This window comes from Plectropomus leopardus, chromosome 12 (genome assembly GCF_008729295.1).
Source record: "Plectropomus leopardus isolate mb chromosome 12, YSFRI_Pleo_2.0, whole genome shotgun sequence".
NCBI classification, from domain to species: domain Eukaryota; kingdom Metazoa; phylum Chordata; class Actinopteri; order Perciformes; family Serranidae; genus Plectropomus; species Plectropomus leopardus.
Genome location: NC_056474.1, coordinates 23,045,877 through 23,069,959, shown reverse-complemented (window position 1 = coordinate 23,069,959; position 24,083 = coordinate 23,045,877). Strand labels below are relative to the sequence as shown.

The 24,083-nt window shown below is 38.5% G+C and overlaps 1 protein-coding gene across 1 annotated transcript; it reads left to right on the top strand.

Annotated features, from left to right (window-relative positions):
- Positions 1–1,011: 1,011 nt before the first annotated feature.
- Positions 1,012–23,638, top strand: pip4p1a (phosphatidylinositol-4,5-bisphosphate 4-phosphatase 1a). The gene is made up of 7 exons (XM_042498154.1): positions 1,012–1,223; positions 2,271–2,464; positions 7,827–7,933; positions 9,667–9,772; positions 14,401–14,453; positions 16,173–16,263; positions 20,751–23,638. Exons 1-7 carry the CDS (start codon positions 1,106–1,108, stop codon positions 20,892–20,894), a joined length of 813 nt encoding a protein of 270 aa, XP_042354088.1. The 5' UTR covers positions 1,012–1,105; the 3' UTR covers positions 20,895–23,638.
- Positions 23,639–24,083: the final 445 nt, after the last annotated feature.

Sequence of the window (24,083 nt, the reverse complement as noted above, 5' to 3'; positions counted from 1 at the left end):
GTAAAAAATGTATGTAATTACTGACTGACTACTTACTGATTACTGATTATATCATATAGGCAACAAAAGTCACTGCAAAACAGTGACTTAAAATAGGCCAGTTGATGCAAATTTGCATCCAATTTTGAAGAAAAACGTATGATTCTAAAAAAAATTTTAATCAAACCTCATCAACAGATGTTTCTTACAGTTTACTTAGCCTTAAAACATGCAATTGTGTTCATATGTGTGTGTATATAGGCCTATAGTATATAGTAGTTCATGCTCTTTCAGTGTGATGTATCTTAAACATTTAAATTGCTTTCTATTCTTTAAAACAATGTTGAGGGTTTTTATTTTATATTTTTTTAAAAATAATTTTGAGTTTGGGAGTGTTTTCTAACTGTTTATTATTATTATTATTATTATTTTATTATTATTATTATTAGATAATTGGGATGTTAGGTCTAGTTTTTTTGTTTTGTGTTTTTTTTTTTTTAATTTTGAGTTTTTTGGGTTGTGTTTTTTATATATCATTTTGAGTTTTTCAGGATTTTTTTTTTAGGTTATTATTTTTTTTCTGCATTGGTTATCTTTAATACCTAACATACCTTTTCCTGATTTTACTCAGGCTACTAACTTTTTCCCTAAGTAGCCTACCATTTTTCTTTACAGGACCTTTACTTGTAAAAAGTATTTTCACAGGGTGGTATTAGTATTTTTACTAAGGCTAAGTAAATGATCTGAATACATCTTCCACCACTGCTCCCTAATGCTTAAAAAAATATTTGAAGTGCCTCCCCCGTTTTGCACCACCCCCTCCCCTATCATAAATAACGAACAGTCCCTAAATTAAATCTGAGGAGTTCAAATAAAGGTTGCTAGTTTAAAAGTCAGACATCACTGGGGATGTTGGACAGTCATTAACACATTTCACAGGTACATTAACACATATTTATTGTCCAGGGAGCATCCCTGGCTGAGCAGTGCCACACCTCCGGGCTCCGTTACCGCAGCAGCGGTGGTGTGATCATGTGACGCCTGCATTTCCGACACAACAATACAACCCCGTATTGGTCTGCATTCACGCTCCCACTTTCCCCCCTCCCCACGTCTGGCTCTCGGTATGGCGGACGGCGAGAGGTCCCCGTTACTATCAGATCTGGGAGATGGTGCTCTTGGCAGCGGTAACGGTGGGGTGTCTCCCGGTGCAGCGCCTTACGGTGTGCCCAACAAACCACCTAGTGAGTATCCATGGTGCTCTCTCCTCCACCCGACTCCAGCCTCAGTTAGCCTAGCTTACATTAGCCTCCACTGACAGGGCATTCCTGTTAGCCTGCTAGCTCAGCTGGGGACGAGTATGTCGTGGCTGTGTTTGTGCAGGATGTAATATAAGCTCCTTAAGTCTGTGTTTATGATCATCTAACGGAGGACAAATGTGCTGTTTTGCTCTAATGCTGTGAAGCTGAAGGGAATCATCATTGTGCTAGCAAGCTAACCTAGCAACCTTTATATGTTAGCTTGCTAGCTAGTTGTGCTTAACACCGGCAAACCACGCGCAAAGCTTCGTGTTTGCAACTCAGAAATGTTATCAATAAAACAAATTTTTTATACATATGTTCAAACAAATTATTGCATGTATTTAAACATCCAAATGGTATCCACTGTGCTCGCAAGCTTGATAACTGTACCGCTTAGCTAGCTAGCATCCGAGAAACACCTGATTTGATTGACATATGAGAAAGCCATTACGGAGGCTGCTGAGGGATGCTGCAAGACAGAGCTGCGACCAATGGCAGCTCACACAGGGAGGGACCGTGTTTAAATGGAGTAATGGAAAAGCATGAGATATGGTTTCTAATTGTGTTTTGCTACCACAACCTGCTGCAAACACTCACTCTGCTTGCTAGAAACGTAGAGCAGACAGTAAGTGCTTTATGTGGCATCTGATTTCTGGATTAAACTTCCTTCGCCCATGAAACTAAATTACCCATTCTTTCTCAGATTTTCCTCAGTCTCTCACTAATACCTCTTATTTGCTGAAATTAACCCTGCTCAGCATTCCAGAAGTGTTTTTCTTCTAAAGCTCCTTTCACTTCACCTCGAGACCAAATCTTATTATCTTGTTAATCGTAACGGAAGAGGTTACTTGTCATGGGAATTGGGCTTTTTTTTTTTCCAGTCCATTGCACAACTCTCGTGAATGTGTTTCCTCAACAATCCATTCATTTGTCACTGGTCATACTACTTTTGTATTCACCGTTCTTTCCCTTCCTTGTCTCCCTGTACAGGCTTCCCTCCGTTTCCTAGCCCCACTCAGCCCTCGGTGCTCCTAGGGGAGGATCCTCCGCCCTACTCCCCTCTCACCTCCCCGGAGAGTGGCAGTGCACCTGTTATCAGCTGCAGGGTGTGCCAGAGCTTGATCTCTGTGGAGGGAAAGATCCATCAACACGTGGTGAAGTGTGGGGTTTGCAATGAAGCTACGGTAGGTTTTTTGTGTACCTGTACCACACGTAACACAACCAATCTGATTATACACTGTATGCTGTTGCGACATACATATGCACAAATACTTGACCAGTATTTTCTATTAAAAGGTTGTTTCACACAGAAAATATTTTCTTTCATAAATCTTTAGTGACTTCTATAGAAGTCACGAGGGTATACCCTCATGAAACTTTTGGTTTTATGTAACCCAAACTCTTACAGAGTTTTCCAGACATTTAATTTATTTGTCGTGGCCCACCACAATTAAAACATCTGCTGCCATGTATTCATTTTAAATGTTTGTAGCTGGACCGTTCATCAGGAGCACTATTAAAATATATATACACTTAAGTTATTCTTTGTTCCACACTTTGTACTCTGGGCACAGATGGAGCAGCAGAACATCAGGCACAGTGAGAGTGGAACTTAATGGTTCATTGATTGATAGATCAGTTATCCACCCTGCCTCTCAATCACCTCAAACGACGGAAACTTAATAGAATTCATGTCGAGTTCTGGCAGCACTGCATTCACGCACCCCCAAAAGGATCCACAGAATGATTCAAAAAAACAGGACTCACATACAAGATAAAATGTGAAGTTTCCTGCACAAATGTTCTTAGGTCAAAATTGTTTTAATAAAACAGTTTTTTAATTGTTATTAGGGTGAGCTAACCATGTAAATGTACTGTGCATAGTATTCAATCATCACAAAAACATCTATAAATCATGTTATAAAGTTAGGCAGTCTCTGTAAGATTCCACTTTGAACAATGCCCACCTTAGACTGTATACAGAAATTTATTTGACATGTACTGTGAGTTTTTAGTTTGGCCCATGTCCCATCACTAACATGGCGGCAGTGGACTTTATGACCTATACTGCAGCCAGCCACCAGGGGGCGATGGAGATATTTAAGCTTCACTTTGGGGGAACTGTCATGTTGTCCATCTTTACATACAGTCTGTGATGCCCACCAAGTAGGATGTGCAGAAAATCAAATGGTCAACCTGGTATAAAACAAGTTATTATCCACAATATCTGAGGACTCTTAACCGGTGTAATTTGGTTCATCCAAAACCTTGAGCACTTTCTTAATTAATTCAGTGAGTTTTGCCAGGTGAGTGCATTGTCATTTGAACTTGCATGTGCACTGAACAATCACAGTGAGTCTTATTTTAGAGTTGCTATATGTCCTCTTCCAAATTATGAAGTTCAGCTATTGAGCGCAGTGTAGACACATCACAGGATATATTATATGAATATTTAACACAAGCTAAACGTGTATCTTCTGATCTGTCAGGCCTGTTTGATAGTAGGTCTTCTTTGATATTATAGAGTCTAGTCACAGCCTTGTTTGATGTTACACTCAACAAATATTTTGTAAGCTTCTTGTGAGTCAATCAGCCAGACAATATTCAGGCTAAAAGCACATGTAAGAGTTTGATTTATTATCGTCCTTGGTCACGTTCAATTGGATTTTAATTCACCCATGTCATTAAATTCAATAAAAAGTCAGTATAACAGGTCACTTGCTATAATTGAGCTACCTCTTAGTTCATATGACATGTTTACCATGAAGTTTTTTTTTCTCTGAAGTCTAAAATCAAAGAACCAGATTTAGTTATTTGTTTTACTGAGGCTTAGTGGAACACTAATTGAAAAATCAGGAGGAAAGGGGCCAAGTGTTGGTCCTAAAAGTGTTCCAACATTTCAAAACCTCAAGAATCAACTTCATCAAAGGCAGTACATGGAGTTTATTATATTACTGCAGGCATTGCAATTAATTTGATACAATAAATGATACACTGAAGTTTGAATACACTGTTACTGTTTGGGTGTGGCAAGACACATCAAATTACAAGACGCACAGCTGCACTTCCTTATTCATGGAAAGCTGAACACACGTGATTTAATAATTAGGTTTTTATAACCTCATTGAGGAGAATGAAAAAATGCTGAATGATTGGATCAAGTGGAGAGTGAAAATAACAGCAACTGTGAGACTGACATGTACAAGGGGCTCCACAAATGTACATCAATAAAGATGCAGATCTGTGTACAGATGGAAGTTGAAATATGAAATGTGTCCAATACGAGCAATTCACAGATGGAGGGAGCATATGTGCATGTACAGGAATACGTCCCCAAGGTGTGCAAATATAGATTGTTGGACACAACCTTATAAAACATACAGATAAAGCTTCATTAAGACTGAAAGAAGAGTAAAGCATGCATTGTTAGCATTACAGATCGAAGCTGCATCATACAGACACAAAGTTAAGACCAAAATATTGGCAATCAAAAAAAAAAAAAAAAAAAAAAAAATCAAAAAATGTGTACAGGAATTTGTACAGGAGGCAAACGTATGTTTGATCTACAGCGTCTTCATTGGTTTTAATGGGGCTCTCTTCATGCCAGTCTCTAATTGTTTATTAGCCTGATAAATAGGACATATTACAACGCAACAATATTATCTAGCCCAGCTTTAATTTGACAGTACGGGTGGAATGACAATCAAGATAAGTAGTTGCAAGAAAACAGTATTATTTCACTGCCACTGATTTGTGTTGCGAAAACGGCCTTCATCGCAGTTAATGGTTATAATCATGAGGCCTTTTCTTTTCCAGTCACTCAGTAGCGACACAGGATTGTGGAAGAAATGGATATATATTAAGGCCTTAGAAACAAACGTTGTATGACTTGTTAAATTTCAAAGAACCGCATATATTTACATAGTGAAAAAGAGGTAAACTTGCTGTAAATACCTTTTTTTTTTTAATTTAAATTAAGAGATTGTGTTAAAAAGAGGGTGAATAATAGTTTCAACATTTAATTTATCAAATGAACCACAATTACAAAAACAGCTCTTAATGAAAATCTTGGGTCTCAAGCTTGATCCAGCAATGCTAATTAAATATTTATCACAAAATGAGAATGTAACATTAATAAAATATAAAATAATGTAATAAAATATATGTATCATAGAAACACCAACATCAGTATAATGTTACAGTTACAACAGTAGCCCAAACTGCAACCCTCAAAATGACCATGGAGCTCAGTCAGCACCTCTCTAAATTATTTTTTGCCAAACACTGAACATAGCTTTAATGAGGGCAGGATTTATTGCAGGGCTGTTTTATTAGGCTTCATTAAAGTATTATAAATGATAACACTGACGCATGTATAAATGACAATAATTTTAATAACTAAAGGCAACTCAAATCAGACCATCCGTCGTATAATTATTACTTGTGATATTTGTTTTTACTCCCTATCATTACCTCCCTCCCTACAGTGCAGATACAAACTAGACTCCCACAGCCATCGGAAGTGAAATTCACGATGAGGCAGGAAACTAACAGGACTCAATCTGATCTGGTTAGTCAGACTTTAATAACACAGCGGAAAGAGCCATCAGCAGGACAGACAGCAGGATATTTTATTAAGTCCAGAGGAAGGCGGGTCAGTGGTATAGTTGTAGTCGAAGTTGAAGTTGAAGTTTCCATTCTCTGCGTGAGCTCAGAAAATGTCCTTGACAACCGATATTGGCCTGCGGTATTATGTTTAGGCTGCACCGAAAAGACACGCACTTGTGTGGTTGTTTGAAGAATATACTCGTACAGTATGTACTTTATAACAAAATAATTGGATGATTGCGCATAAATACAGCCAGGTGTATTGAGATATTATTTAGCTCATGTGAATTTTAAGCATAAAGCAATGAGAAAATATTCCAAAAATACTGTAGGAGCTGACATTTTTGGACTAGATCTGATCAAGTCTGTGGCCCAAACAGTTTTGAAGTCTTGCTCTGTATATCCCTTTGTATTGGTAGCAAATAAGAAGCAATGCTCGATAAATCTGCGGCTTTTCTTAACAATAAATGTGTTTTTGATTGTAACAAGTCTTATATAACAAGTCTTAAATCAACTATGTAAATTACAAAAGAATTTTATGATTATGAGTGTTTATGTAATTTCAACAGCAACAAGCAGCTCCCAAAAATAAAAGGTTAGGGAATATGAAGCACACGTCCAAGGACAACGAAATGCAGTTTAGCATTTACCCAAAAGTTCCAAAAAGTAGCAGATTGCAGAGTAATTTGCAGAAGTTTCCAGATAAAATAAAGGATAAATACAAAGCGGAATAAACAGAATGGGGTATGAAAACACTAAGTATCAACAATATTAACATTGGTGTGAATAGGCTACAATATATACACAGGGTTCCCATGGTCATATAAAACCTGGAAAAGTTATGGAATTCCATAATCTTATATTTCAGGCTTGGAAAAAGTCATTGAATCAGTAAAATTCTTGAAAGTTATGGAATTTTGCTTTTTGTAGTAAAAAAAATTGTTACGATAATGTTCTTTGATAACATTCCACGTTATGTAACATAAAGGCAAATGTATTTTCTGCAGCTTTTGATGTTGCGTTTCTGTGTATGCGTCGATCGTGACAACATTTTGTTTACTATTATGTACATTTCATTTTCTCCTTGCATTGTGTTTCTTCCTCCATATATGCCAGCTAGCTTGAATTATTTTAAAAATAGAGTTTGAATCTTATATGTTCTTATCTTGTAATGCCAGGAATGTGGAGAAAAAAAATGTTGAAAAGTCATGGAAAGGTTTTAAATTTTGCCCATAAAATGTGTGGGAACCCTGTGCACAGTAAAACATAATATTGAAGGAAAGTTTTTTTAAAAAGTGTCAAAAGTGTGCGTACATGTTGCAGAGATTGGGTTCAAGTCATTGTTTTGCAAGTCACTAGCAAGTCTCAAGTCTTTGCACTCAAGTCCCAAGTCAAGTTCAATGAAAAACATCATCTTTGGTATAATTTTTTACAACTGGAGCTCAACTTGGTTCAAATTAAGCACTGGGAATTTATGGCATTACATGAGCTGATTCAAGAACTTAAGGGAATTCAGTTGAACAACATTGTTTAATCTTTTAGCTGAAGGGAGTTATCAAGTATTTTTAGGTCAAAAGGCTGAATAAAGTCACAAGTCTTTGGTGATAAAGTCCACGTCAAGTTGCAAGTCTTTCTTATTTTGTCAACCTTAGTCTGAAGTTATCAAATTTGTGACTTGAGTCCAAGTCATGTGACTGGAGTCCCCACCTCTGGCTAATAGAATGATGATGTATCGTGAATGTATCGTCCCACGGGTTCCTTACCTGCGACTGCGGTACGGCCCCTTCCAATATCTCCCAGAGTGCCTCTCTCCCTCGTGTAATATTGGTTAAGACTCGTCCGTCAAGAATAATTGGCTTGTTATCTACTCCTATTCTAATTCGTTGTTCTGCTGTCTTCTTATCTCTTCCTCCTGTGTGTCTCTGTCTCCCTCTGCAGCCCATTAAGAATGCCCCAGCAGGGAAGAAGTACGTTCGCTGCCCCTGCAACTGTCTGCTCATCTGCAAAGTCACTTCCCAGAGGATCGCCTGTCCCCGGCCCTATTGGTGAGAAATTCTTTCCAAGTGTGTGTGTCTGTGTGTGTGTGTGTTTTGGGGGGTGATGCTGTAGGAACACTGTGTGTCTGTGTGAGAGAGAGAAGTGAAGCAGAGGAAACAAGGTGCAGTGGGAGCAGCAGTCCCTCAATTAAGGCTGTGCTCCCAGCGCAGTTTACATGCAGTGCTCAGCGAGCCGGATGAGGAAATAACAGCCTCATTAGAAGAGCCACATCATGTGTTTCACCTCTGCATATTGTGAATTATGAACGAGGTATCTGTACGGGTAATATGCGGTTTGTATTTTGTGTTATGTTGGGCCAAATATGATTCCGAAATGGGAATTATGTTGAGGTTTGATTTTCAATCTGCGCCTTGCAGCTAAAAAAAAAAAGCTGCTTTAATTATGCACTAAATTCCTGCAGACTAAATGCACACCTAGCACATTCACTCATGTTATAATATCAGAGCACAAAATGAGTGCAGAAGTCTTTTAGAGACAGGCAAAAGTAAACTGGGAAAAAGTTCCATGAGTTATTGTAAATGTCACTAATATGGATTTGGGTTTTTTTCCATTTTCCAGTGCATAAAGAAAAGTGGTTAGCTGAAAGTTCAAATACAGTTTGAGAAAGAAACGTTTCAGTGCCTCCTGTCAAGAAATTAGCTAAACCAAAAGATGCCTATATGTTGGTTTTTTTTGTTTTTTTTTTTAAACAGAAGGCTGATTCAGTCAGTGAAAATGAACAACTTTGGCAGCTCATGTGAACCATGCTGCTGCAGCCGAGTGTAATTGGTACGCAAGATAAGATTCCTTGTTTCATGCCCAAGGCATAAAATGTGCAAGAGCAACATTTTTAGCCATCTTTTTTTTGGGGGGGGGGTTCTGCTGCTGTGTAAATATGTCTAATTTTAAACTGTTCATCAAATGATCTGTTGTCATAAAGATCTGAAACACATAAATCAGGTTCAGTACAGATCTGAATATAAGGCTGAAGGCTAATTAGGGTTTGCATGTTCAGATATTTTGTCATGAATGCAAAAGGTCAAAAAAAAAAATTTTGTTTTTTAAACCACGTCCTCATCTTTAAAATAAAAATATTCCAGTTAGTTGCTTTGAAATTATTGCACATTTTTACTCTTTGGAAACAAAGGGGAGAATCCTGCTCCTGAAATGAGTTTCTCTTTGAACCTTCTTTGAAAAAAAAGCTGTGAATTTTAATTAAACTAAGATGTTGAATTTGTTTTTATAAAAAATTAAAAAATAAAAACAACTTGGGATTTTGTGTGGTTCTGACATAAATGTTCACATCCCTGGTTTTATTACAATTGACCAAAGGGAACCCATTTAGTTTAAGTGATGTGAAAAGGTTGTATGTATTCCTCAGGGGCCACTTTTCCATTAAATAGCTCGGGAGAGTTTACCTCCACTGCTACTGTTTTGCATTCAAGCCAGACATGCTGACTAAACCAGACACATCTCTGTGCAGCTGTCTGATCACTGAGCCTGAGCGACTGTAGTTGTCTGAGGAAGTTGGTTGTAGAAAAGCACTGTTAGTGTTAATGATAGAATTGGCTGCTAATGGGAAAAAAACATGAAATAATCATCAGCCTTTCCAAACCGTCAGAATGAGACGCCTCCTCTGGATCAGGCAATAATGATTCGTTTGAATTCATTCTGAATGATATGTGTTATTTGTGATGTGAATGCTGACTTTGTCTTATTTTGTGTCCCTGTCCCTTTCCAGTAAGAGGATAATTAATCTGGGTCCAGTTCATCCTGGTCCAGCCAGTCCTGACCCTCAGCCAGCTGGGGCCCGGGTCTCCTGTGGACACTGCAGCAACACCTTCCTGGTACTACACTCTCTCTTCTGATGAAACATGATTATTTTTTCATACTTGTAACTTTGAATAAATATCCAAATGATTTAGAATCCCAACACAATCACAGTTTTAGTAAATTTCCCAGTTAAAGGAATAGTTAGTGTTTGGGACATTTGCTTTTCTGCTGAGAGTTAGGGCTCATTCACCCTTCAGTTATAGATAGGTCCATTTCAGTTGTTATAATTGTCACTTTCTTTATACTTCATGTATTCTTTGTGATGGCATAGAGCCATTAGATGGTACTACAGGGCAGAGACAAAAGTTTCACTCAATAACAAATGAGGTGACAGTGGAGGAGATCTTAATAATGTACCTTAAAACGGAGGCTGCATGGGAAAAGGGTGACAAGCAACTTAACAAGATATGGCCCGAAAAATAGCAGGAAATTATTTTAAAAGTTACAAGAAAATAATCAGGAAAAAGAGTAAAAATCAAACAAAAAACAAGAAAATGGCCTCAAAAAAGTGCTAAAACATTTTTTTTACTGTCACATAATTTTAATAGTTTTAGATTTATAAAGATAGTTTTTGGTCATACCCCCCAAATAATATCCAATATTCCCTAGCTAGTTTCCATATCATTTCCTTGTCAACTTTTACTGAATTTTTGCAATTTGTGGAACATTTCTTGCCAAGTTTGCTCATGATGTGTTTTTTTTCCTGTGTTTTTGAAAGAAATCAAACCAATTTTCAGATAATTTTCAGTTTCAGAGGTTTAAATGCTAGTGAAAGGCATCTGAATGCAGCACAAGAAAGCTGATGTCGATCTCGGTGTTGAACATCTAAATGGTTTCCTGTTGTCTCGCTTGAACTTTGCTACACCTTCCCCACAATTTCCTGTGCTGCTGCTCCGATTTGTCTGTATTTGCAAGCTTTCAGAAGGTGTTCATGAAATAAGTGCAGAATACGGACAGAGGACTCCATTTGTGTCCATTTACATATCTAATGTTAAGCACAAATTGAGCATTTGTTTAATTATACATACAAAAGCTGACATCTAAAAAAGACATGGAGTTGTACATGCCATAACGTACCAGGCTATTCCTTGGATGGGAACAGTAGCTTCTCAAAGTCACTACAAGTCGCTTCTCCTGGACAAGAAATAGACAGGCACATAATACCCTTAAAACTACAGTGGTTCTTGGCAAAAAATTCCCAACATGCTGAACCTTCGCTGTAGGGCTAAAAGATTCCCTAGCGGATTGTAAACAAAATGTAATTCTTAGAGGAAGGTAGTTAATTCTCATTCCAGTAGCGATTGTGGCAATAAAAAGTGCTATAATCGGAGTGCTGTCCTGATATCGACTGCAGTGATATTCACTTTGAGGATTCAGCACCCAGTCTCAGAAAGTTTAATTGCAGGGGAGCTCGTTGTGTCGGATTTTTACACTAGATGTAACAAAATAGTCTGAACTCAAAGGTCAGCTTCCTAGCTTTTTGAGTCTTCAATCACATCCCACACTCGTCATTCAGCAAATGGAGCTGGCCAAAGCATCAGTCACATGACAAATTTTCACTCCTAAGGCAGCTCAGGAACTCGATCTTGGTTTATTTCTTTTTAAAAAAATGGAATGATTTTTCTTTTTACCCTCTGTATATGTCTGCTAAATGTCATAGGATTTATATGATGTGAAGTTCTTTTGAAGATATATTGCCTGTAAAAGCAAACAAAAAAAAAAAAATAGCCCTGTGATAGTCTGGCGCCTGTCTAGGATGTGAATATTCATAAATACAGAAAAGATGTATAATTTTCTGAGTATTGTTTATCATCAATGGCCTTTGTTGCATAGGTTTTATTTAAAAAGCCATTCACTGATTACCCTTATCAGTCTCTTTGACAACCAATAGGAATTGCAGCATCAGTTCAGCCACTGTTATTGAGTCGCTGGCACAGGTCCACACCTCTCAGGTTTCTTTGAATGACATATAAGACACAACTAATAAAATCACATTCCCTACAGAGAGCCAAGATCCAATAAAAGTGTTTATGAAGACGTGATACATTACAATGCACAATAGCTCAATAATAAAACTGCTTTGGCGTTTGCTTTTTTTTGGCTCTCTACTGGAGCTTTTATTTGTAGCTGAAATAACTTGTGACAGCTTCAGTAGACCTGCAAGGTTTTTGTTGTGAAATGTACTGTAGCACAGCCCCAACAGTGAATTATTGAAGAGCCAAAAACAACGTTTGCACCAGGCCAAGTAAATGTTGAGTTATTGGTGTAGATCAATAACCCCATCAAGTGTGCGCTGATATATTCGGGCCATTTTGTGCTAAAGGGTGAGGTAGAATTTTAACTCACTGCTGTTTAACAATGTGTGGGACAGGGAGAGATGGTTTGGATATTTGTTGAAAAAGGGGAGGGCTGCGGAGTCAGAGAACGAGAAGAATAGAGTTGGAGGTTAGATGGATGGTTCAGGGTGTTTAACATTCAGTTGGACCTTTCCTGCCTGCTTAAAGACAGGGAGGCTGAATGAAAATACAAATCTGTGGCCTGGGTGGCGTCGCAGTGATGCTTTTGTCACAGATGTAGTGATAACGTCCTCTGTGCCTCCAATACAGAGTGTTTTTTTTGTTATTTTAAAAGACGAATGCACAGCATGCTCAGTGTATTCTGCTCTGCAGGGTTTACAAATGTATCTCACCTCAGCGTTAGGGAGGGAATAAATGTCTACACCCTGAGAGAAGACATTTTATCTTTCTCATTTTTTGGGGGATGGCGTGCCGCACCTGTTTGCGAGAGCTGGGATGGTTGTGTTACATTTCTTAAAGTATGTCATCAATCCGTGCAGCAGCAAGCATATTTAAATCAGACTTCTGTAATTCGACAAGGAATTTAAGGTTGTACATTGCCTCCACGAGACATTTATTTGCAGTCAAAGCACCAGCCCCATCAGCGCAGATTTGCATTCGCATCAATTTGCGTGTAGTGCTGAGTCGAATTGTCATTTAATGGATTGGTCAATCAACCAGAAACGTATCAGCACTAGATCATTAAGTCATTTATCAAGCAAAAATGCCAAGACTTGCTGTTCCAGCTTTTCAAATTTGAGGATTGTTGCTTTTTTTTTTCAATTTTATATCATTGCAAGTTGAATATCTTGTATTTTTGATTGTAGGTCCAAAAAAAAAACAAGCAGTTGAAAGTAGGGCTGCTTATAACAATAACTGTCGTTACTGGTTAACCTGGGTTTTATTTTTTTGATTGTGTAGGCCAGGCATGTCCAAAGTCAGGCCCGTGGACCAGTTGTGGCCCATGGACTGATTTGAAGTGGCCCGCTGCTTTTCAAAATATACTACATGTGACCCTTCACACAAAATTGGTTAATCATCAAGTTAATTTAGCATTTTTTCCATTTAATTCATGATATTTTATAGTTCGTAGACATGCACCACATAGCTGTGATGCAGGTGGAGCTGTTGTGTTTTCACAAACAGATGATATACAAACAAGCAAACAAACCGATAGTAAACAGCAGACATTTCTTGCTAGGTTCCAGACATCGTCAAAGCAAAAAAGCGTCAACAGTGAGGGCTGCTGCTTCTTATCGAAAGTTAAATACATTTTCAATAAAAGATGAAACAGTCAAAAGTAGCTGACCCGGAGGTATTTTCATATTTTCTAATCTGGTCCCAAATTTTAAAGCCATGGCAGCCATGGTTTTTTCTATTAAAAGTCCTAAAATTGAGAAAAATGCTTATTACAATTTCCGACTCACTTCTTTTGTCCAGCCAACAGTCCAAAACCCAAAGACTATTATACATGTACTACCTCACACATCATCTACTTTTACAAATGGCAAAGAAAAGCATCAGATTCCTATGTTTAAGAAGCTACAACAAGCAAATATTGGACATTTTTTTGCTTAAACGTAAATAAAAACAATCAATTATCAAAAAGTTTGCAAATTTTATGAATTTTCCTTCAGTCAGCTAATCAATAAATGAATTTTCTTTCAATAAACTCAATCAACTAATCATTGCAGTTGTAGATGGAAATGGGATGGGCTTTTTTTCTTTATACTCATGCTGCAGTAAAGCAACAGATTTATACACAATAAATCTATTAGTCCGTGGCTTTGCTGCAGTATGCAGGTTTGATCTCTACTCCCAGTCAGTTAGACGGCAAATGAACCTCATCATACAGGGCCCTCAACATCCCCTCCATAAGTCAATCAGGTCACTAATATAGAAACCTCCTGGCGAGGACAAGCACATTTTTAAAAAATCACTCACTCCAAATGCCAGCGCATTACAAACAAGCAGTGAAGGACTTTGCACTTTTAACACCTGCACATATTTGCACTTTTCCATTTCCTGCATAACCATATTTCCCTTAATTGTTCTTTTCAATCTGATGTGTGTTTGTTAATGTGAGCAATGTCAAAAACAAATTTACATTGCCTTCTGATAGAAAAAAAAACATTTTCTGGTTCTGAATGTCAGCAGCAGCTTAAACACTGGTATTTTATATTAGAATAGAGGTCGTGAATAATGGTAGGCAAAGTACACGTGTTACTTAAGTGATAATTTGTCATATGTGTATACTGTTTTTTTGTTTTTTTATGGCTGAAGGTGACATGTCTTTGTAATTTCAGTGGACAGAGTTCACAGACCGGACGCTGGCCAGGTGCCCACACTGCAGGAAAGTGTAAGTAGCTCTTAGCAATTCATCCATCACATCCCTTCATTCTCACTGTACTTTTACATAGTGGATTTACATCCTCAGGCATTTAGCTGAAGCTTTTACTCAGTGAAACCTAAACAGAGTGAGCAGATGCTGTCTTCAGGGCCTGCATCTCATTTTCCTCCCAAACGTCAGAGTGTTGATATGTGTCTAATAATATCACGAGGTTTCTGATCTGTGGGATTTAGCTCAATGTGTGTTCTGCAGGTCAGGAATTAGACCTTTGATCTGGCCCAAAAAACTCAGGCCTGACCCTCCATGAACCTGTAGTTTCTGTTCAAGCCCAACTTTAGTCCAAACACAGCCGCAGATTTGGGCCCAAGCCCTGTTTAAAGCTGAATTGCCAAAAATCTATATGTACATTAAATATTACAACATTTATTATAAGCTAAAGAAAGGCATGTTTCCTCGCATTGCTTCTCCTTTTTTATCTTCCCTCTTATAGTCCAATAGTCAGTCATCAGCACTTTGTCTTGCATACAACAGGTTCAGCAGTACCGGCTGTGCCCCCCGGTCCATATCTGTCTTCAGTTGAGCACAGCGACTAATGATGATGCGGCGCACAGATGGTGATCACCGCTTTCCACTGCATGTTACGCACATTTCTCCCACTGTTGGGGAAGCAGAAGCAAACCCCACCAACCAAATCGCCTCACAGCCCCTCCCTCTCGCGCTCTCTCTTGTTTTCAGTCCCTCTCTTGTGCGTGCTTCACCTCTCTCCCCACGGTCTCCACAAAATATAACTCCAAAGAATCAAAGCTCTGTCAGGAATTTCCTTCAACTTTGCCGCACACCACATTCCTATATCACTATCTCCATAAGCCTCTTACCATAGTGAGCAAAGTTCAGGGGACTTTAGGCACGGGAATTAACGGGCATAACCAGATATGATGCCGCACCAATTCTTGACATGCCAGTCTCAACAATAATTATGTTAAATATGGCAAATCGGCGACATTACAGTTTTTATTTATTCATTGCTGGTTAGCCTAGAATTATGAACTTATGCAGAGCAGGCAACAAGGTAAAACTTCATACAAATAGTAAAAAGGAAAAGCATGCGCTTTAAAGAGTTTTTGACTGTACAATAACAAAATAATCAGAACAGAGCTTACAGGCATGTTTCTAGAATCTGTCATGCACACAAAGCAAAACAATTTCCCTCGTTTCTTACTCTGCAGCATTTAACTGCACAAGGTGCTGACAAGAAATGTCGCAGTGTGTCTGTTGTATTAATTCAATGCACAGGTGTGCCCTGACAGTCTCTCTGAACAGCTTTAGTCATCAGAATTAAGTTTGTCAAATATAGAATAGCCCCAGAACCTGGATTGAACCTGGACAGATGCTACTGGAAGTTGAATTTCTGCAGGTGTTTCACCAACATCCTTCATGTGTTATTGCAGTTCTGCACTTCCAGCAAGAGTTTACCTGCTTTGGCAGCAGTAATAAAAAAGTTTATACATTCCCAAAATACACAGACTGAAGTTATTGATCCTTTTTCACATAATATGTTTTGACAGCTCACAATAGGTGTAAATAATGCATTTAATGACTGCTTAATCCCAGGAAGTCAAAATGCTTGCCTTTAAAAAGGCTTACACTTAAAGCAAAAGGTCATATCGTGTTGTATTTATTTCCTGATAAAATTAATTTCGGTACTTTTCTCTGCTGTTGGTCCTGCAGCTCCTCCATTGGTCAGAGGTATCCCCGGAGGCGGAGCTTGTGGTGTTTTCTACTCTGCTTGCTATTCAGCATCTCCACCGCCGGGCTGATGGTGAGTAGACGCCACCAGACCATCATACTGACATCAAAAAGATGGAAACCTTTTGTTCAGTATAATAAGATATTATCAATAGCCGGCTGTTAGGCTAAAAATTACATTGTTAACTTGTTTTATGTTTTCCAAATCTTTCCTTCCTTTTTTTATTTTGCAACATAAAAAAACATGTCATGCAGATAAAACAAAGGTAGCAGGACGAAGCCATATGATTACAATCTCTCCTTTTTGTCGTGGCTTGTTTAACACGGAGGGCGTGCGCTTCACTGCTGCTCTCCAGACATTCTGCGACAGGCCTCTATTTATCAGTGAGATACAGAACAAACACAACTGAGTCTTAACTGTAGGCTGTGGTCAGGCTGCTCCACCAGCTTAAACACCCACAGAATAGCAGAACAGCTTCTATAATTCCTGGCTAGTTTTCCATTATCCCTTTCTTAATTTACTCTCAGTTACATGCGCATCACAAGAGGTTCACAATGCATTTCATACTTTATGTTTTTAAGCTGTTTTTCTTTTTTTTTTTAGGTGGTTAAAATAAAAGTGCAACAGTAGAATAATCTGTGTAGACAGCAGTTGCATTGATACATTCTGCTTCATAACCAGCAGAGGGTGCAAGATGAGCATGAAACACACACCTACAGAATCGACACACTCAACACAGGCTGCATATGTGCCTGCCAGCATGGAGAACAGTAAGCAAAGTGCAGACAATAAATATGCTGTATTGACAACACTGCATAATGCTGGTGTAGTGGCAATAATTGCCACACCATGAGAGCAGGTGGTGTTTAATAAAAAGGTTGTTTTAATTATAAGAATGGCTCAAGAGCATGGGGTTTTGACAGTTTAATCTCTATACTGCATCAATAAACTTTATCGGCAGCAACCCCAAGACAAGTAACAGATCAAACTTCATTTCCAGACTGCATTTAATTAGTAATAAGGGAGCGGTGGTTTTACAGTACATGAAGGTAGTTAAGAACTGAGGGTCTGGAGCTGTGGTGTGTCCCTCAGTCAGCACCATGAGCTAAGAAATGCGATTTAAAATGTTAAGGCCCCTGAGAGAAAGCCAGAACCATTAAAACTTGACACATCATTTACAGGAGAGGAGGGAAATATAATGTGATGCAGAGGTATATATTTCTTTTTTTAAGCATATTTGATGTTTTTTCATCCTGCATGAGTTGTTTTGATTACCTCATGGTTAGATACGACTGCCAGTCGAGCTCTCTTTAAGGAAAGATAAAGCGCATCTGCCTGACACTGTTTCTGTGCGGCCAACCACGCAGACACCTAACTAAAACATGCACAAAACCTTATCAGGATGTCTCGTCTGGGATTAAAAATGCTCGGTGGTTTATTCTAGATAGCATTAATCATCTGAGCCAGGAGTGCGTATCATTCAGGAGATCTCTGGGTGTCAAAACAGGAAATGATTATTTATTAATTATGGGAAACCGATGAGAAGGTATTCCTGAGAGCAAACCAAAAACATACACCAAAAACGCCTCCTAAATCAGGTTTCCTCTTCTTTTTTGACTTTTCCTATCTATTTTAGCTTTGCTATAATGTTGTGACTTTGAAACAGGAATTCATATTTCCATATTCTCAAAAAAAATCCCTGTGGGTTCTCTCAAAGTCACTTTTGCCATCTTCATTAAATAATTTTCTTCTGAGCAGCTGCACACTCAATACTTGATGGGAAAGCTATTTTCTCTCTTACCCCTCAGTCACTCTTGAGTATTGAATACTTCTATGAAAATGTGTGCATTTGAAATGCTACAATTCAGTGTCGCTGCATCAGTCTGGTGCAGGTGGATTAATCACGCACTCTGGATACATAAAATACACTAAAAGTCTGTCTTGCCTGAAAGCGTCTCTCAGGTGAATTTGTGTTTGATGAAAAATAGTAACGCCGTCATAAAGAACCAGACCGGTGCCTCTTTTAACTGTAAAAACTCGCTGGGTACTTGGCTGGAATTGGGCACAATTTGCAACAACAGAAATGGGTCACATAATAAATGCAAAGAACATCTTCAAGTGTAATTGTAGCTTTAGCTCTCTGGTTCCTGGTTGCAGGCGGCCTGATTGGACTTGAGCTGGCTCATTATAATCACCATAACACCCTGTGAATGTGCTTGTAATTCCCTTAAAAAAGCTTTTCGAGCAACATCTGATTTTTCTATGCTTCTTCTGTTGTGTTGTCTCTCTTCAGCTGAAGACTTTTCTGTTTGCCGCTGCCTTTTATTAAATCAAATAATGCATTCATTTCACACACTGCACCATAACTTTTTATTCTTGTTTTTCAAACGTGTCTTATTCTATTGTAGTTTTTTTTCTTTTCTTTTCTCTTGGCTCTTTAATGACTGTTTTTTAACAGTATTTAAAGTCCCCCTCCACTCAAAAATGTGTTGTTTTTTTATGTTTATGTGCCCTCAAATGTCTGATCATGACTATACTGACTCGTATCTGTAAAAGGTTTGTCACTAGAGTGGTTTTTCACATTCCTGATGTCCGCTGACTTTCCTAAAACTGGACACTAGGTAAAAGCTAGATTAGGTACATCACTAATAAAACAGCACTGTCTAATACGGGAAACATAAATCACCTTAGGAACAGACTTCAGCGCATTGGCAAAGAAACCTCAAACCTCCAGCACCAAGCAGACTCGGTACAGAGAGCAAAGTTAGCAGTAGCATAGTAAACGTTTTTTACATGGTAGACTGTGCAATTTTTCCATGTAAATGGACCCTGGAGCTTCCTCCGTCATCTACCAAAACACCATTGAAGCTCATATTATCGCATGTTTCTCAACCACCAATGCTGTGTCAGTCATTGCCCGTTAGCCTGCAACCTAACAAACAACACAAATAAAAGATGCCAACTGCGTTTACTATTCTGACATGTCTGCTAACTGCATATTTTGGTGCACAACAGACTTCTTTTCTCAGCCTGACTCTTATTGAGGCTGAAACATGTATGGCTGAATTAGGACTGGGCCATATGAATAAAAGTGCTATCACGATCCAGTAGCTCACCTGGTAGAGCAGGCGTCCCACGTACAAAGGCTGTGTCCTTGCCACAGTAGCTGTGGGTTTGATTCCAGCCTGGGGCCCTTTGCTGCATATCATTCCTGTTCCCTCTCCCTTTCATGCTAAGTGTCTTCTATTAAATAACTGCAAAAAATCTATAAAAAACAATCTTAAAAGTCTATCCATAATAATCAGGCCAAAAAAAAGTCAAATCATTTTTTTTTTTTTTTTTTTGGCGTTCAAATGCTGTTTTTCGATTCTGCGTGAAAGTTGAATTAATCGTGCAGGTAATTGTGGTTTGAACTATTATTTATTGTCAGAACATACTGAGCAGACCCCTACGGCTCCTCTAGCTAAGGGTATATGTCGCATGCTGAATGTTGTTTTAAGGTTATTAGGTTACTGTGTGTGTTACTGGCTGTTCTCGTCATTTCAACTTTTGCTACTACTTCTTCTTTTTCTTTTTCTTGGAATGGCGGGTGGCAACTGGCTTTTAAGGTACATTACTGCCCCCCTCTGTGGATGTTTGGGTGTTTTAAATATATAGAAATCTGTGGAGGAAAATTCTGCAGAGACAACTGTCGCTTTATCACCCAGCCCCGGGCTGAAGCCCCCTCTCACTGGTCCACCTTACGAAAGCAGCGCTAGCGAAAGCAGAAAGCGATTGTTATTATAAATTTCTCAGTAAGGGAGAGTAGAGGAGATCTTTTTTTCTGTTTAGTTTTTTGTTTTATTTAACTATGCAGAAAAAAACATGTTTAACAAAATAAAAATACAGTTCTGCTCAAAAGTCTTAGGCCACTGTAGATTTTTTTTTGGCAAGGTTGTAATGAGAATATAATTATTTCTCTGTCTCTTTATTAACAAGAATACAGAGAACATGTGCAATGCACTAAAACACCCAAAAAAAGTCAGAGCAAAATGGCTTCTTTAGACTGAAGTCAATATTTAGTGTGAAACATGAAATCATGCAACCATGACAAAACGTAGCTAAAAAAAATCAATATTGAGCTTTGGACATGGTTTGAATGCAAGCTGGTGTAAATACACAGAAGGCTGGGATTGTATATCTCATATTGTTTGCTCAAGAGAGGTCAAGACATGCGAAGTGAAAGGGGAGATCACACTAAATACTTAACAACTTCAGCCTGTTGAAGTCATTCTGAAATATTTGCATTTTTAATTCTGTGTACATATTTGCTGTGTCTTCTGGTTGTATTTTAGTAAAGAGACTACTGAAAAATAAGTATGTGTGACCATTATAACCTTCCTAAAATAAAATTGCAGTTGGCCTGAGACTTTTACACATTACTGTATTTTTACTTTTAAACGTATCCCGATGAGGAACTTTAAATGTCCTTTTACAATGTGTTTCTTTTGCACTGTATGTGAAGCACTTTGAGCTGCCCTGTTGCTAAAATTGTGCTATTTGAATAAACTTGCCTTCAGGCTGGAACGTGGGTGAAGGCTCAGACCTACCAGGGGATCTATGCCTCGTGGGCCGTGCTGCTGCTCCTGGTTCTCGTCACCTTGGCTCGGGCCTTCTACTGGGCCTGCATGAGGGTCAGCCAGCCTCTCCAGAACTTCACATAGACCCCCCATCTGACCCGGCCGCTCCCCCTTTCCAACCCCGCCAGGCAGGAGGAATGATGGCTTTAAAGAAAGAAACAAAAAAAAACACACAAAAAAACAATATTTATTTAAATCCAACTCCAGAAATTGAAAGTTCTCCTCCTCCTGTCCCCTCCCTTTTAGTCAAATGTGTTTCTAAAACTGGATGGCGGTGGCTGCGACTGCTATATATCTATCGGTAATTATGATGATGATGCGTATAGCCTAATGTACTGTTTATCTGTTCTAATCTCGTGGCCAGTGTGGGGTTCATTTTAACATTATAACAATATTTTCTTCTTCTCTTTACCCCCGCGCTGTTTATAAAGTTTGGCTTTCGTCTGTGGCACATCGGTTGCACTCTAGCAACTTCTAGGACGACGGCTTGAAGCAAAGTCTTAGATGTGAATACTGCCCTTGTTTTTGTTTAGAGGGACGCTCCCTCTTCAATCCTAATTTGACATATTGTTTAGTATTTGAGCATTTAACTTTTCTTTTTTTTTTTAATCGCGATACAAATTATTTTGTGAAAGCGGCGATGAAGTCAGACAAAGCTAACAAATCGATGCCAGTAGAAGACGAGTGGCTGGAGGGACATAAGCCTCCTTTTGTGAATCAAAAGATCAAGTAGGTGTTGAAATGTGTCTGAAAAATTGAATTCAGCAGTACGTGAAGGTAGGCTATGATGTTTTTGAACTCAGTGTTTCTGCTGAATTATCCCCTGGGACTGACTTTGATCCAAAGCAGCTTGAAAGCCTTAAAAGGAGGTGTGGTAGAAGGATTCAACACACACATACACACACACACACGTACAGTCACAGCCACATAAATGCATACAACAAAAGGAGGATGCTCTTTTAGAGTTGCAACGGCTCACAAACCAGTTTGTCAAAGGCATGAGCCTCTCTCTTCAAAGACAGACCTGCAAACAGATTTTCTCCATATTGTCCTTATGTCAGTGAAGGAAAAAGTGACACGCATGCTGCTTTCCATGAAAGTTGGATATTTCATTCTGGACCTGCAAACACATCCGTCATCCAAACTATAACTACAGCTTCACTTTTTAAAAACTTTTTAGCCTTTTATTATTTTATTTTCCTGACATAGCATAACTTCAATTGCATATTTCCAATTGACATATCATCAGCACCTAAATTTGGCATAATCTTCCCTCCTGTTTTCGAGAGACGGCTCTACTTAAGCACAGAAATCTATACGGTTCGACCCTGTAGATTTTTGCTCTGCTTTGCCTTTGGAAACCGACAAAAAATATGAAACTATTGGCTGTTACAACACTGATATCTGCCTCTTTTATACCCACAGAACTCTGTGAGTATAGGGTGTGTTTTGGAATTGCTTTCTGTTGTTGGTTGTAAGCTTTCATGCTTACAAGCAGCACTGCGTATTTGTCTTAGGAGAGGACTAAGAGCTGAATTTTAAGGGCCTGTCTATGTTTTGCTAGCTGAGGTTGAATCTGTGAACAAACAACAAACGGTGAGCTTCAAAATACAGCACTTGAGGCTTTTTTTTAAAAACTCCTGATACCCAAAGAATTTGGGATGTACATCCAAACGCACCACACTAAAAACAACAAACTGTAATTGGCGTGAAAGCACCAACTTTGGAGGTGTTTTCAATGCATTTGGGACCATTCGTGGTGAAAATGTTGTCATTGAAGATGGAGGCTGTTCTGAGCTTTGTTATTGGTTGTTTCAAGGTGGCGAGTCCACCTTAAAGCCAGTGGAATATCTACCATACAAAGCCCAATGCCAGTCAGAATAGGTCAGTAATATAAACACACACTACACTATACATTCTCACTCAGTGTAAGTCCCATAATGACTTCTCTGTCTGTGGTTCTGAATGTGGTAACATTTCTTTTGTTATGAATACTGTATTTTGTTTTTTGTTCTAATTGTAAATATATTTGTTGTTTATGTACAATGGAAGTGACTAAGCGAATTATGTTGCACTCCGAGCTTAACACTACTGCTGTGAATCGCTGCGGACGTTTTGTTTCTTGTTTTTAAGAAGGTTATTTTTGCAACTCTTCACCTGTTACATATTTAATGATTTGATGAACTACTAACCTAATAAGCCTCTGGACACCCGGTCGTGTCCGAACCTTTAACCACAAACACATCAACATACTCACACCAACAAAACATTATGACTGAATCACATTACATTACTATCTCTCTCACACACACAAACACACACACACACCCAGCACCTTATACAGTAGTGAGAAACACTGCATACACCAAGTAAGATGAGAAGAAGTTACCCTGCTGGACTGAACTGAGGTCGCAAACAGTTCATATGGAAGTGTCATGTTATTTATTACACCTGCTGCAAAAAAGGCCACAAATAAGTCATTTATGAAGTCTGAATATCTTATTTACTGGGGGGAAAAAGTCTGTCACTTTCTTCAAGACTGGACCAAGGATGTTTTTCTTCTTTTTTTTTTAATCAATTCAACAATCTGCCAGTGTGAAGTTATGGTCAGTTCATTACTTTTTAAGACTGTGATGGGGAGAAAAATAAGACTGAAGGACAGAATTGACATGACTTGTTTGAGAAGACTATTTTTTGCAGTGGAGTGATCATGTTTTATTCATGACTGCAAAATAAATCAATCATGTTAATGCCAATAATCAAGAACCTGGCTGACGCTCTTTTCAGAGTTTGTTTACACACAAATAAAGACATGATGATGTAAAAAACAGCATTTCTTTTTATTTACCATAAAAATGACGACGCTCATTTCATTTGACTTTTTTTCCAGTTTAAGGCTTGAAGGACCAGTATGTAGAGTTTAGTGGAATGTTATAGTGAGGTTGCACTTTCAAATGCATTCTTTCCAAGTGTGAAGGAGAACCTGTGCCGACCTTCAGGTAACAAAAAAGTGAGAGACCCTCTCTAGAGCCAGAGTTTGATTTGTCTGTCCTTGGCTACTCAAACAAATAGGCAGGCTCTGTGACAGAGGACCTGTTCCATATGTAGATGTAAAGGGCTCATTCTAAGCCAACGAAAACATGCAACTCTAAGTTTCAGGTAATTATACACCAAAGAACGCATCATAAATATAATATTCCATTTCTGTCAATCGAACTCCCTTAATCCAACGCCCTGCCTCTTCAAAGTAGGGTTAACCTCAAATATTAAAGT